The sequence below is a fragment of the Contarinia nasturtii genome, unplaced genomic scaffold (genome assembly GCF_009176525.2).
Source record: "Contarinia nasturtii isolate CC-2019 unplaced genomic scaffold, AAFC_CNas_1.1 Cnas_scaffold_533, whole genome shotgun sequence".
Lineage (NCBI taxonomy): Eukaryota > Metazoa > Arthropoda > Insecta > Diptera > Cecidomyiidae > Contarinia > Contarinia nasturtii.
In genome coordinates, this window is record NW_022197885.1 from 3,624,266 (window position 1) to 3,639,156 (window position 14,891).

The 14,891-nt window shown below is 33.2% G+C and overlaps 3 protein-coding genes across 4 annotated transcripts in view; all 3 read right to left on the reverse strand.

Annotated features, from left to right (window-relative positions):
- Nucleotides 1–687: 687 nt before the first annotated feature.
- On the reverse strand, nucleotides 688–2,311 carry LOC116339446 (SPRY domain-containing protein 7). Its single transcript, XM_031765322.1, has 4 exons — nucleotides 1,910–2,311; nucleotides 1,619–1,811; nucleotides 1,280–1,539; nucleotides 688–1,199 (listed from the first exon to the last, which is right to left on the reverse strand). The coding sequence occupies exons 1-4, from the start codon at nucleotides 2,010–2,012 to the stop codon at nucleotides 1,102–1,104; spliced, it is 654 nt and encodes a 217-aa protein (XP_031621182.1). The 5' UTR covers nucleotides 2,013–2,311; the 3' UTR covers nucleotides 688–1,101.
- Nucleotides 2,312–2,510: 199 nt separating this feature from the next.
- Nucleotides 2,511–3,774, reverse strand: LOC116339715 (odorant receptor 33a-like). The gene is made up of 4 exons (XM_031765747.1): nucleotides 3,245–3,774; nucleotides 3,082–3,181; nucleotides 2,734–2,997; nucleotides 2,511–2,623 (listed from the first exon to the last, which is right to left on the reverse strand). Exons 1-4 carry the CDS (start codon nucleotides 3,772–3,774, stop codon nucleotides 2,576–2,578), a joined length of 942 nt encoding a protein of 313 aa, XP_031621607.1. The 3' UTR covers nucleotides 2,511–2,575.
- Nucleotides 3,775–6,024: 2,250 nt separating this feature from the next.
- The window catches only part of LOC116339811 (protein kinase 4), a 41,130-nt gene continuing 32,263 nt past the window's right edge, over nucleotides 6,025–14,891 (reverse strand). For both annotated transcript variants that reach the window (XM_031765867.1, XM_031765868.1), the window contains exons 2-6: nucleotides 8,768–9,236; nucleotides 7,976–8,614; nucleotides 7,588–7,737; nucleotides 6,782–7,370; nucleotides 6,025–6,664 (exon numbers count right to left, since the gene is read on the reverse strand). In XM_031765867.1, the coding sequence (XP_031621727.1) occupies nucleotides 6,450–6,664; nucleotides 6,782–7,370; nucleotides 7,588–7,737; nucleotides 7,976–8,614; nucleotides 8,768–8,974 (1,800 nt within the window). In that variant the 5' untranslated portion in view covers nucleotides 8,975–9,236 and the 3' untranslated portion in view covers nucleotides 6,025–6,449. The remainder of the gene's footprint in view (nucleotides 6,665–6,781; nucleotides 7,371–7,587; nucleotides 7,738–7,975; nucleotides 8,615–8,767; nucleotides 9,237–14,891) is intronic.

Here is a 14,891-nt window from a genome sequence, read left to right on the forward strand (position 1 = left end):
TAGTCCCAAATCATCCTGCAAAAACAGAATTTGAATTGAGTTTTTGGAAGAAGACTTATCGCGGTAACAAAAAAAGGAGCCACAGGACACAGGACACATCACACACAGCGACGCATGAATTATGCATAGAAAACATGTTTTGGGGTGACTTTAATTTTTTGGCCTAATACAATACCTTTCCTACACTAGGTGTCCGGAAAAGTAAAATTGGGCAAACGTGGCTTAATTTTAAATCTCATCGCGAAAATAATAGGATTACAAATTATTACTTACTAGATTTAGCATCCGTAAATAGTATGCAAGTAAATTACAAAAAAAGTCCAGGTTGTGTTGGGTGAGCCAATCTTCGAATCGACTCTGTCTTGGAAAACAAAATACTATTTTGAAAATAATCAAAATATTAGGTAAAATTCATTTTTTTGCCTTTTTATCACCTTCTTAGGAGACTAGAGCCTTGATTAAGTGGAAAAGTGATGAAAAATAAACAAAATGCAAATAAATGACAATGCCCGCAGGTTCAATGTATCACATTTATTAGACGTTTAAATGATTGTAAAATGCTCCATTGTTTCCAGAGATATTTCAATATTTTCGAATTACAATAATTAGATTTTTTTTTTTTTTATGTTGTAATATTATTATGTTAAATAGTTTGTTTATTTAAAAAAAAAAACCACGTGAGCTTGATCTGCTTAGATAGATGTTTTTTTATTGAAAAAAGCGTTCAAAATGTCAAAGATTTGAGATTAAGGAAAGAATAACGAAGATCAATTTCTTTACACATTAAAATAAATATTTTTCATTTACATTTTATACATATATGCTAGATTTGCGAAAAAATATAGATAATTAACCATTCAATAAAACTTCATGATTCTTCATATTTGTTTGTTTGTTTGTATACACGAGTTTGGTTTGAGTAAGACATCTGGTAGTGTTCATGTAAATTTTAGTTCATAGACACTTAAAAACATTTATTATCCTATAAATACGGAATGAATGCAATGATATATAATAGCCAGATTGCAATAGCATTCAGTCGGGTTATTTGTTCATGTTTGTTCGTTAAATTGTTTTGAGATTTAATCTACAAATAAGTAATCATAGTAGTGATTGTTCAAGCATAATTTTATCGAATCCAGGCGGTGGTCCGTAGTTGAAATCGTCCAGAATGATATCCAATATGGCACCATCGTCAACTATTAATCAAAATATAAATCATCGAATCATTCCAATCAAATAAATTCACAGTTGAGTGTCGTGTCAATATTTTTCTTACCAAATAGCGCAGGATAAACCGTTCCTTTGATATTCAACACAGGAATATCGAGTTTTTTTCCATTTAGATAGAAATTCATTTCGACATGGTCGTATGCAACTCCGATTGTGTCACCTTCAGCTGGAATTCCCGTTTCGTTATTTGTACCCGGTAAAACGTCGTTAATATTATCTAATGAGCTATTTATATCGGCAGGTTGAAGTGAAAGTTTATGGATTTCAATATTGTTATGTATTACAATATTATCGGAATTTAAGCACCTGAAACGTAAAATAAACAATTGATTTAATTAACAAATGTCTTTTTTTATATGAGAAATGGAATTGAATGTAATTTTACCATGATTCTGTGTCGGTGCCACCTTTTGTTTTATTCAGATCTGTTTTACGTGTTGCAAGCCCGATTGACCATTGTCCAGTTTGTTGAAGTTTCACTTCGAAATACGATTTTGATTGGACTAATGGCGCTGTACTCAAAACCCCACCCGAACCACAAATGCGTGTGCCATTCTTAAGAATAACCACTTCATGACCTGTTGACAAGCAAATCATTCATTCATTAATCATTCACACATTCTACACTCAAATACAATTGCATTCTCAAGTTCCATATTGTAATTTAATGCGTTACCCATATTCGTTGTATCCAGCTGTATATTGTTTTGGTGCATTTTCATGGCAACATTCGCACTGGTACTCGTTCCACCATACAGAAATTTTAAACAACACAACATCTTTCACGCAAAATCAACCTTTGAATAATCGATAATTTTACAATTTCTCTACGAAATATCGGCTGCAACTCGTTTATTTTCAGTTATTGATAAAACAAATCACGAATTCGGTGTAATAAATATAATTATCAGACTATTGGTTCTGTGTATAATCTCTTCAGGTTTTGTTTGACATTTAGGAGTTTCACTTCACTTCTTTTTCCAACATATGTTTGTGTCCAATAAACACCACCTTTTGCATGTGTTGGTAAACAGATGTCAAAATTATGGTAGTGCCAGAGAAAGGATTCGTTTGCGCTGAACAAATATTCGATCTTTTTTTAATGATTTCAACTGGGTAAATGACAAATTTAAATTGATAAAAACATACCAAAACGGGTCATTTTATTCATTAGGGAAATAATTTTATTTGATTTTGCATTGAAAACATTCACAACGGTATACGTGAATATACTCACGCGAACGAATTTAAAACTTTGACAAGAAACGTCAAATGTTGCCATAATAGACAGATTCAATGTTGACAAAAGTGCGTCCAATTGATTGTTTTGAACCGATAAACTTTAAACATTTTTCAATAGAGCAAACAATGAATATGCAGTTTTTAAAATCTGAAATGGAAAACGATCTCAATTTTATTTTGACGAAAATAATTTAGAATCGGTGAAATAAATATGTTCAAGAGTCTCTCTCTTAAAAAATAAACGATGACATAAATCACCCTTAAAAATGTGGTCAAATCCAAATACAGCACTTTGTACACAGTTAGATGAATTGGCTTGATAGTTCTACTGGTAAATATAAGAAAAGCCTGCTTATACTTTTGATTCTGATCAATCCAATTTGAACTATATATTTTCCAACGAATTTGTTGACTCTTTTCTAAAGCAACGGAACCAAAGAAACAAGGCACAAATATTTCGGTCATCATACACATGAAGTACATAACTATGAAAGAGAGCTTGGATATTTCGTCGGATGAAATCTTGATTTCAAAAGAAAGTAGGAATGTTTTTAATTTTAAATTTAAAAAATTCAATGTGAAAATTAAAAATTCTCTTTATTTTACCATGGTCAGTTGATAAGCACTTGTGCAAAGAACAACACCGCTCACACAGAATTGAGCGAATAAAGCCAGTCCCAAAATTGATTCCAATAATTGTTCACAACTTGTAGAAATAAATATTTGATTATTATTTTCAATACTTATCAGTAAAAAATGGTCTTCAAACCTTAAAATGTTTTCGTATATCTTGCAGCAATAGATCAACTTATTGAAATTCTTTTCATGTCTGAGTGTCCCCAATATTTCCAATCGTTCGTGTAAAATCTTAATATGTGTTGATAAAATTTGAATCAAAATCACGCCATAAGTATCTGCCGCAACTGCAAAGATTACGCTGCAAGTGTTTGCGAATCCTTGAATAAATAGACCGCTTGTATAGATTTGATGTTGTTGAGCCCATTCGAATGGAAAGGAATAGGTGCTTTGCCACATTCTGTTCACTGGTGATGAGAATATGGTTTGAAACACTAATAGCACACAGGTCGATACATATGGACCTAGGTACCAGAAATACAACTGATGGCCCAATTTAATGGTGGCGTTCATTTTGAAGATATGCGACTCATCGTGGATTTCAGCGTCCAGTCCTTTGATAACCATTAAAAATTCATTCAACCCACTTCGAGTTGCATATAAATTCAATGCTTTCACAACATTGGTTATAATCGAACTCGTTATAACTGAGCGATCTACCATTTCCATGATTGATTCAGCGAAAAATATATTTAAAATTTGGCTCAACGAAAATAAAATGCCAAAAATGAAAAACACAAAAATTGTCCAAATATGATAAAAATACGATGATGAAATGCTCGGCAAAAATCCAGCCAATCGAAATGTTTTTAAATGAAACTTCAATGCCTTCGATGAATCCATGGTCAAGACTTTTATGAACGAAATCGAAAACTAAAACTGTCTTTTATACAATTTTTCATTTTTTTTGGAATATAATTAAAATAAGTTTAGATGACGATCGACTCGATTGTAGTAATTAAAAAATATTTTATTTTCACGGCATAGTCAATCAGACGACTTAATAATACCTTACCGAAAACGGTTCATTTTTATTAATTACAGTTGCGGAGAATAGATTTTTCTACTGCTACTTGATTTTCGATACTTACTTTGAGAAAAATGGATAAAGTTCAAAGTTGAGTACTGTCTCTCTCACCGTACCTACCATTTAAGCATCAAATTAAAATATCAAAAAAAAAAAAAATTCATCCTGAAAAAAGGTTTAAATGAAACATATAAACAATATCGATTTTTATTCAAATGAGTTGTTGCTCTTTAATAAATGTTCGTTTTCTGAATTCAACTTACATCAGAAAGAAAAAAAAATTGAAACATTACATAAAATATAAATTCATTCGATAACTCTATTGATATGGAAATATTCTTGAATGCTTACAATCTAAGTAATCATTGTTTTTCTTTTCAAAAAAACGTTAAATTATAGAAAATTATGTATGCGTTATAAAAACTGTATAATAGTAATAAAAGTAAAAAAAAAGAAGTTGTAGTGAACGGAGAGAAAAAAAGTTACGCACATGAATCTTAGTTTGAAATCGAACTTACAATATGAATATAAATAAATCAATAAATATGTTGATTTTGCTTATGTATAAATTGTATAAAAAAAATTGTGAAAAATTCAACTAAGTAGCGTGAGGACTTGCTTTTACGCTGATATGAGCGAAAGCAGAATGAATGTGTCCCGCATGCTTGAAATTAGAAGAAACATTTTCACTGCACGAAATAAAAATGATTTAATAAAAAAAGAGAGATATCGTGTAAATGCGTATGGTGATTCTTTTCATTTAAAAGGTAAGTGTTTGTGATGAAATCGGTTAAAGAGACTATCTTCTAAATGTTTAATATTAACGTACATAATATAAATCATTTTTAAGTGATTCAACGGAATTGGCAACTGTACCATGAATTAACGAATTTTTCGTATGCTCTTTTTTCTTGCTATGCAAAACTGAATTCAAGTGGCGTGATGTGTTTTGAAGTGTGTGAATTCCTATGCACGACGACAAGATATTAAAGAGTATTTTGCACAAATAAGATTGATTTTTGTTTTTGTTATCCGATTCCGATCCATTCAATATGATCGATATACCTTATCAAAATCGCCGAAAAAAACTCATCCATTTCACATTCTTTTTTATCTCATTTTGAGGAAAGTCTCAAAATTCTGAAAATGGCAAGAAATAGTTTGAGATTGATTTAAAAAAAGATGCGATTCATTTATATTTTCCATCAGCAATCGCACTTCGCATTCATTTTAGTTCGCTATTCGACCTTGTAATCGTGTAATGAGTAAGTGTGTATTGATCACAGCATGTTACCGTTCCATTTGTATGATTTTGTGTGTGTGTGTGTTCAAAACAAAGTTAATTTCTAAATTTTAAAAGATAAATTTATACACAAGAAAAATAAAATGAAATTCCACCAAAAAAAAATGTGTTTTCATAAATCTCTTTTTAGATCAAAAATATGAAAATGTTCCTGTTTCACTCCAATTGCAAGCAATTTCTCTTTGAGTTGCTTCCTATTTACAACATTAACAAAAGTGTTACATACAATCTAAACACGGACATAGACGAAAGAAAAACAAACAAACGAATTAACATGACATCTAATCAAATGGTAGAACTTCTCCATCTGGTCATATATGAATAGCATTCAACGATATTTGTTCGTTTTATATATAGTTATGAGCATTACGAAAAACAAACAAATGAAAGTATAAAATGAATTATAGTTTGTTTAATTACAATTACAATGCTTAAAATCTAATATGTTTAGCATGGAATATTGCCAAAAAAAATTATCGAGTTTATAACTCAAGTACAACACATTGAAATTGTATTTAAAAAAAGATTCATAAATGGTAACTAAGGAACCTATTCTTTTTTTTAGAAAAAAAGGAGTAATAATCTACAACTACATTTCGATACATCTGAACGCTTTTTCTCTCACACATGCATACAAATCTAATCAAATTGAGTATTTCATTTCATGAGGCCTGGTTCGATAACGTTACGGTAATCTCAAAGAAGAAAATATATGTATATAAACAAAACAAACAAAAATAACCATTTTTAAATGTAAATAAATTAATTTAAACGAGACACACAAAAAATAAAGGTTTTCTTTTTTCCTCTCTCTCTATAAAAACATGATGAAAATCAAACGAAAAAAAAAAGTAAGAAAAAAAACGAATCTTATACAAAAATTTAGTCTTTTATCACTCAGGCAAAATCAAAAAAGGAATTTTTTTAAAAAGAAAACTGTAAATAAATTCTTAAAACAAATAGTAGGCAAATGAGCGATACGAATATATAAAATGGAAGGCAATTGATTTATCTGATAATGTTGGTGCCGTTTGTGAGTACGGCTGTCGGCACAGTTGTTTGAGCTGGATGCGGCTGTTGATGTTGTTGTTGTTGTTGTTGCGCTTTCGATCCTTTTGTGGTGATTGCGCTTTTTTGTGCCAAATGCGTTTGGTAATGCTTGGCCAAGTGAGCTTTTTGCCGAAAACTCTTTCCGCATAACGAACACGAAAATGGTTTCTCTCCTAAAATTGAATTGTAATTGAAATAAATTATTATTTGAAATATTGAATATCGTAAGATTTGAGTTTTGTTCAAAAATTGAATTAAAAAAAAAAAACAGAAAAAAACAAGTGATGTACCTGTGTGGGTCCTGTGATGTACATTCACTGAGTATTTATCCTTAAAACCTTTTGAGCAAATGGAACAATAGTGCAAAGAGCGTTCTTTGCGTTGTCCATTGATGGCTGTATTGAGATTCATATTACCGTTGCTGTTTGTCAAATTGTTGTTGTTCACATTGATGTTGTTGTTGTTATGGTTCGGTGATCGTTTATATTTTTTTGTCGCTTTATTTTGTTTGGCTGTAGTTGTGCTGGGCCTGCTATTAATCAATGCACTATTCGATGTGGTGACAATGTCCTGTTGCGACATAGCCGTTGTGCTTACAATTGATGCGGCATTTGATGGAATGGCAACTTCAGTTATCATCTCTGAAAAATCATCGGTAATACAAAATTGTTGAACATCGGATGCGATACGTTTGATTTTCTCAAAATCGTCGGTAAACGATGAGTCCAATGTTAAAAACATGTCATCGACCATAACACCATTTTCGGTGCCATCCGATTGATTCGATGTTGGCAGTGAAGAATTTGTCGATTGCACACCCGAATGATTCTCATCGAATAGCGGGTTATTTAGCGTTGAATCAGCAAATGTTAAAGTTGTCTATATAAAAACAACAACAAAAATAAAAAAACACAAAATTTTAATTACTCAATTAGCATTTTCGGATAGATGTTCACATTTATTCTCGTTTTGCATGATTATTTTCATTGATGTGATTTTCATAAATTTACATAATTTTATAGACATGAATGCGATGTATTTAATGTGTGTTGATGAGAAGAGAAGCGAAAAAGATAAAAAAGAGAAATAGTCTTACTTGAGCATCATTGGAGAAGATGGCTCGCCTCAGAGTGGCATCAGTTTTGATGCTATTTATGGATGGAATGACAGTTAGCGTATTTTGTTGCATGCCTTTTGAATAGCCTTTACCCTGAAGTGCACTGCGCAACAGTGATTCTGGTGTTTCCTATTGTGCGTAATGAGAAATTGACACGAAAATTAAAAACATTCTCATTAAAATTCAATTAAACGCAATGTATCCAAAGTTCGGTCGGTAAGCATCAATGCAAAATTCATTTCAAGGCGAATTATGCAAAAAAAAACTTTATTACACAGCACAAATGTTGAATCTTTTGTGTGTGGATGTGTATATTTTGGCAAAAGTTGTTCAGTCAGTGTGAATAAGCAGAAAAAGAAACACTTACATTGCCATCCTCGACGATGATATTATGATCAGCCATTTGCCAATCATTGTTGTTATTATTGTGAAATGCGGCATTTAGTGTGCTATTTAAATTCGTGCTATTGGTAACCGGAATCTGCTGCTGTTGATTATGTTGATTTTGCTGAAGTGCCGATTGATGTGTTTGCTGCTGTTGTTGCTGCTGCTGCTGAGGCTGTTGTTGTGGCGGTTGCTGTTGCTGTTGTTGTTGTTGCTGCTGCTGAACATTTGATATAGACGATGCATTTGACACGGACGAAGACGATGAATGAATGAGAATATCGTCTTTGTTGTCAGTTGAAAAGCCACTGTCATCATAGGAGTACTCGGTTTTAATGTAACCGGGAAATGTATTTAACAAACTGTCAAAATCAAGTGCTGGTGCTGGCGTCTCTTCGGCTGTATCACAAACTTTGCGCTGTACCATGATCGGTTCTTGTTGTTGACTCAACAGCCATGGCTCGTTTCCATTTAATACTGTCAACGTATAAATTTGACCATCTGTGTTACACACCTGACTACCCAACTCACCAGAGTTATTTTGTTGTGTCCAACAATAGCGATTTAAATCTTCGAATATCGTTGATTCAAAGCGGTTTACATCCTTTTCAGCACCCCAAAACTGTTTATTGCAAAATAAATTAAAATGTTTAGACATTCGTGTTTGATGAGATTTGATTAAGCGTAGATTATATTTATAAATCAGAAGAAAAAAAATTCCGTAATAAAGAGAAGCAAACAGATAGATGTAGCACAATAGTTGTGAATAGTTTACCTGATCGAAACCCTGTAGCGGTGCATCTAAATTGTTGCCATTTGTATCAGATGTGACGCGATCGTTGATGCCAATACCGATCGTATCGGGTGCGGTAACAAAGTCAAAGAAATCGGTTTTTGTAATATCGTCAGTGCGAAATGTCTCGGTGATATCCATGCTGCCAGCCGACATAGTTTCTTGTAAAGCCTTCAACTGAATAACCATAGAGCTAATTAAGTTGTAAATTTTATGTTTACGATCTGATTTATATGTGTATCTCTCGTTGTTGTTGTCTTTGCCAAATCAACACTTTTTGATCGGCCGTTGATTTGTGTAAAACGTTTGAAAATCTAGATCTTGGTTTGTATGTTACGTCTTATATGTTTTTATTTTACTTAGCCCAGTTTATCAAAGGTAAAACAAGTGAATATTATTTTGTAATAATATCTGGCATCAATTCCATACACAAATTGTTCGAATTGTAAATCTGTAATGATATCGAAAGAAAAAGAAAAGAGAAAATTATTTCCTAATTATTATTGCCGTTACAAAATGTAATGTTTCGAATTTTATGCTTCTTAATTAAATTTTATGATCGCGAAAAACTTCGATTCAATGAGAGAGAGAAAAAAAAAGAGTCGTACATTAAATGTGTGTATTTAAGTTGCAGTCATTTTTTTTTTCTCTACTTTATTGCAATGTTGTAAAGTGAGACTTGTGGAAATCACGATTTCATGTCCATTTCGAATTTTCGAGATATTTTCGCAAAACTCTTTTCCACCGTAAAGCGCTGAAGGAATGTCAAACCAAAGCAGCGCGAGCAGAAGAACAACGGCAAAAAGACAAAATATAACGAACTACCCGCGATCTGAACCATTTACAATGGGAACATAAATATTAGCGACAATTTTAATTCGATGAAATAAATCTGCTGCAATTGGTATCATAAAACATTTGCAAGCACACTAAATCGACGACTCGTTATATGCACCGGAATAAATTCACAAAGGAGCTACCACTGCGTGAGTGCACACACACACACACATTGCTGATAACGCACATGAGCAAAACCAAAGAAAAAAAAAATTAACCAAAAATATTTTAAATGAGGGAAAAGTATTTTTTGGATGTTTTATTTGCGTTGTTTTCCTCTTTCTTCTCGTGCGTGATTTTAACTGTTAATAAGGAATCGATTTCGTTTTATTGTTGTAATACGACTGAATTCGAGCGGAGAAGAGTTTGCACATTGACGAAACGAAAAAGAAAATAAGTACGAATAAAAATATGTCAACTTGAATAAAAGTCCACATGTAAGGTCCGCCTCGGAATGAGGGATATACTTGAAAAGAAAATAACAGCAACCGAAATGAGCAGCAACAGTAATGGCAAAAAAAAATTGTCAAGATGAAAAATATGCGATCGAGTGAGAGAATTACCAGAACAAAGCAAAAGTAGCCAATTTATATAGCATTACAATTTGGCAAAAGCCGAATCGCATTTTTTCGTGTTGTTTTTTTTTCTTCTTTAAATGCTGCTGTCGTCAGTCGCATACATATAACAATAATCACCATTATTATTCGCTTATATGGTATTAATTATTTTTATATAAAAATGTTCATTCAAGAGCCAATTAGGCTACGCGCAATGTATATCGAATGGAGCCGGGGTTGGACAATAGTTGTAGTGTTTTTGTTTTTGTTGCTGAATTTCATTTATTTGTGTGAATTCTTTGATGAAATTAATGTGTTTTCAGTGCAAAGTGTATCTCCAAAACAGTGGACAAAAAAAATTGTCACCGCGAAACATGAAAAAGACGAAGAAAAAAACGACTACAAGTAACAAAAACAACAAAGGAACACAATTTGCATTGACCAATAACGTTGTCGATTGCAAACCAAAAGCATAATCGATTCAGATACATATTTTTCATTCTTTCTTTCTGTCCCTTTTTTTCTCATACGTTCGCCACGTCGTTTGCTACTGTTTGCGTACGTCCGCATATTTTGCAATAACTCATTGTCATTCGAGAGCCGACATGATCAATGCTCGGTGTCGATTTGTATGTTGAAAGATGTTGAACAACATAAATAAGCATTAATTAATTATATATATTTTTGTTTGTTTCACTCAAGTTATTCCTTTTGGTGACGATGAATCACAAGTAGCTCAATTTCAGATGTTCAGCTTAACGTACCGCAAAGAATTCCATTGTTTCTCGGTGTGTTTTTTTTCTCTCGTTAGCTTTCGTCGTTATTGCGTTTGTGTCGTCGTTTTCAACATTTTTTTTTTGCAATAATAATAATGTGTTCGAATTGAGCATTTTATGTTATGTTTTGTTGAAATCAATGTGCGACCTCCAATCACAAAACGACCATTACAATTCACATTAAATTATTTATTTTATAATAAAATTGTCGCCTGATTTTCTTTTCATTCTTTTCACTGTTCGGTCGGTCATCATGTTGAATTTATTATCTGATTTCATTCGGTCGTTTTTCTGAATCTGAATTCAGACCGATGCTGTTGCAATTTGGCGTCGCTTTCAATGCATCGCTTCATACATATTATTGCTCCACATATATGTGACTAAGTCAAGTTTACTTACATACAACAAACCAAGAAATATGGTAATATAATGACAATTATTATCCGCCTAATTAATAAATTCCTGGAGCTTTGTTTGTATATATGTTCATGCGTTGTTGCTTGATGTCTGCACGAGATACGTCATTGCAACATTTTGTTTTTGAACATGCGTTTTCTGCGTATCTGAACTGATTTAATAACAAACAAACAAAAAAATACAATTGTGCCATGTTTATGTTTAATTTTGTCTTATGTTTGTGTTTTTGTTCCTTTGTCGATCTAAAAAAAAAGAAGAAACGAAAAAAAAACGGTTCGTGCCTTGTTTCAGTAAAAACAAACCTGATGTTACTTTTTTAACATTGGTATTGTGTTACTTGGTTTGTGTATTGTTTTGGTCATAATATGCGCGCTCGCATCCATAATCGATGGCGTTGAATCACATGTGACTCCAAATTTGGTGGCGTAAATTCAGCAACGCGCATGCAGAGTGAAATTGCTTCTATCGCACGAGAAAAATTCACGTGCACACACTCATCGAAAATGCGAACATTTAATGAAATTATCCGGATCACTTTCACACATAATATTCACCTCTGTTTTTTTCATCGTCCTCATTCTTATCCGTTGATCTAAAAAGCTATAACTCAATTATGTATTCGAATCGCAAATTTGATAAATTTCATTTCGATTTGCTTGGTTGTCCGGTTATGGAAAAGGCCACGCATATTTTCATGCCATTTAAATTTTTTCGGCCGAATGCCGATTTTTCGAATATAATAGCATTTTTCTCAATTGTGCATATAAATCTTTCAATAAGAATTATTATTATGGTCAGATAATGTGTGCAAAATGTGTTCGCTTCGTTTTGTGTGACTTTTTGGGGAATTGTGCTTTGTGAAATCGATTTTCATACAAACGAAAATAAAATAAAACAACATTTACGCCCCCTTTGATTCGCGCGCACATTTGTGAACGGTTTTTCATTCTTTATATAATGACGATCGTAACACGTTTTCGGTGGAATATTTGCCGTTGGTTGCCAACGTCAGGAAGATTTTGTTTTACCATTCATTTGTCTTTCGAATGAAAACAAAATACCCGGTTTTTATTTGGATATCTTCATTTGTAAAGCGTTTTTTTTTTCTGTAAAAACCTTATAATTTCTTCATTTCGGGAGATTGTTATTAATGAACACGATTTTCTCTTTTGGAGCATAAAGTTCGCTGGTGAGATTGGCAATTGACGTTCATTTTTCGAATGTGGTCACACAAACGCATCAATCATGAGACGATAAAATTACATCCTTCAATTCGGTTTTGTGTGTACGAGTCACGCGAAAGGTGTGATAACAGATCAATGGCTTCAAAGGCATACATGGTAACGAGGCAATCAACCGCTTTCCGCATACACCTTGTAATAAAGCTGTTTGCACACAAAAAAAAATATGATTAAACGATTAAATGTTCTTTTCAGGCAAAACATCGAATCAGAGGGAAAAAATTAAGAGATCAACGATCGTTCGAAGTCGACGAAAAAAAGCCATTATATTACGTCTTTTTATCTCTTTTCGTATGTTTTAACTAGTATTTCCATAAAACATCCAAAAATGCTCAAACACAATTAATTACATCGTTGATTAAGATAGCCAAGCGAAGTGTGTGCCTGTTCGATGGTGTCGATGTTACTCATGTTCGAAACATGAACGACCAAAAAATATATGAAATTAATCAATTTCGGTGCTGGGTATGATATTTTTTTCCTCTCATCTTATGCTGTTTCATTTTCTTTCCCTGTTGCAACCAATATGAATTGGCGATCAGGTTGCACACTTCGTACGTGCATATTCAAAATCCTTGTTGCGTTTGCAATTATTAACACATTATAAATGTGAATACGATCATTTGTTCAATCTTCGTCCCATGTAATCAAATAATTTATTTTAACGGACAAGCGGATGGCATTAAAATATTGCTGTTGGCCAACAAATTCAATGTTATTTTGCATCGTTTTATTCGATCGCTCTGTGTTATGATCGATGTTATTCTGGTTCGAAAAATTGCATTTCGGCGTACAAGAGCGGACACAACAGATGATAAATCGGTTTTAAATTGCCTTGACCCGATTCCGTGCCGTATTTTCTCCGGTGGTTGTGCGCACGACGAGGACGTCACACAATCACACTATGTTGACAATGGTTTTTCTGTTAGCGTGAGAACAGCCTATACAGTAGCCAAACCGATCAATGATTTTGTGCAATTCTAACGCGGTGTAAATGATACAGCCATCTCATTGCTTGAATTTAGTCACCGAATAGATCCCATGCATCTTGACCCATATTCACAATTTTTTTACGTAATTGACACAATGACATCGACGACGATTCCAAAAAAAATTGAACGAGTAACAATCCTTAAATGAAGTGCACACAAGAAAATGTATGATCATCGAAGAGCGAGAAAAAAAGTGCCGCCGTTGAAGAAAAACCAAAGTAAAACAATACAACGATGGTATATGGCATTGATCAAAAACTGCACAACAATTACGCAGACGAAACAATTTCCGTTTGTCATCGCATTTCGCGACGCTCTTTACGTGTCGTCTTTTTTTCGGCTCTTCTTATTCAATAAGTGACGTTAATTTTCTTTTTTCCGTTTTGTTTGTTCATCGTTATTTGTTTCTTTTGTCTTGAGGTACTTGTGCGCGTGAGCGCGCTGACTCGCATGAATGTCATTTTCAAATTGAAGCAAATACAAAACAAGCCGATATATATATAATGTTTGAAGAAAAAAAATCGCGATTCAAAACGCGTTCAAAGGTGGAATGAGCTATAATGCCAATTACAGTTTTCGGTATGTGTGTGTGTGTGTGTCTGTATCGAAAGAATTAAAAAAACGACTTGGAATTGAAACCACACTCGCGTTTCACACACATATCGAAATAAGAAGAGGGAAAAAAGCAACTGTACTCTGTGAGTCAGATTAAGATCAAGCAGTGGGCCAAATTAAAGCGGTAGCAAAGCATCACGAAAACGTCGAATGAAACGCAACCAACAAAACAAACCATGTGAAAGTTAAACAAAACGAGAGTAAAAAGAACAACACAAAACATAAAACGATCATTAAAAAAATAAATCGTATACTTAACAAAAGCTAAGAATCGAAACGGAGACGGAGATGGCGAGAGAAGATGAAAACGGGGAAGAAAGAGAGAGAATACGAAACACTATATGCACATGACTCTTATTTTGAGATGGGCTTTTGGCTGTTGGCTCTCTGAGACACTTAGAGCACTTAAGACTTTATCTTTGTGCCGTGATTCAGCTGCAAATGACTCAAAGACGAATATAATAAACAGTAAAACAAAGCGGATTTTATTCTCTTTCTCTCTTTTCTTCGGTAACTGTATCTGTATTCTTGTGGGGGACCGATATTATAGATTTTGTATTTCAGTTGCTGTGCAGCAAACCACAAACGGTGTCGGTTGCGCGGCGAGTGGGTTTGTGTGTTTCATCGTCCGGCCCAGAAAAAAAAAACAACTGTTTCGCCGATACAGAGGA

Excerpts from the sequence above, each read along its gene's own strand:
- LOC116339446 (XM_031765322.1), bottom strand. The coding sequence starts at position 2,012 with ATGTTGTGTTGTTTAAAATTTCTGTATGGTGGAACGAGTACCAGTGCG. Across the intron at positions 1,812-1,909 it reads GCTGGATACAACGAATATGG|GTCATGAAGTGGTTATTCTT; the intron begins GTAACGCATTAA and ends GCTTGTCAACAG. Across the intron at positions 1,540-1,618 it reads GGCACCGACACAGAATCATG|GTGCTTAAATTCCGATAATA; the intron begins GTAAAATTACAT and ends TTTACGTTTCAG.
- LOC116339715 (XM_031765747.1), bottom strand. The coding sequence starts at position 3,774 with ATGGTAGATCGCTCAGTTATAACGAGTTCGATTATAACCAATGTTGTG. Across the intron at positions 3,182-3,244 it reads ATATACGAAAACATTTTAAG|TTGTGAACAATTATTGGAAT; the intron begins GTTTGAAGACCA and ends TATTTCTACAAG. Across the intron at positions 2,624-2,733 it reads ATTTGACCACATTTTTAAGG|ATTTTAAAAACTGCATATTC; the intron begins GTGATTTATGTC and ends TTTCCATTTCAG.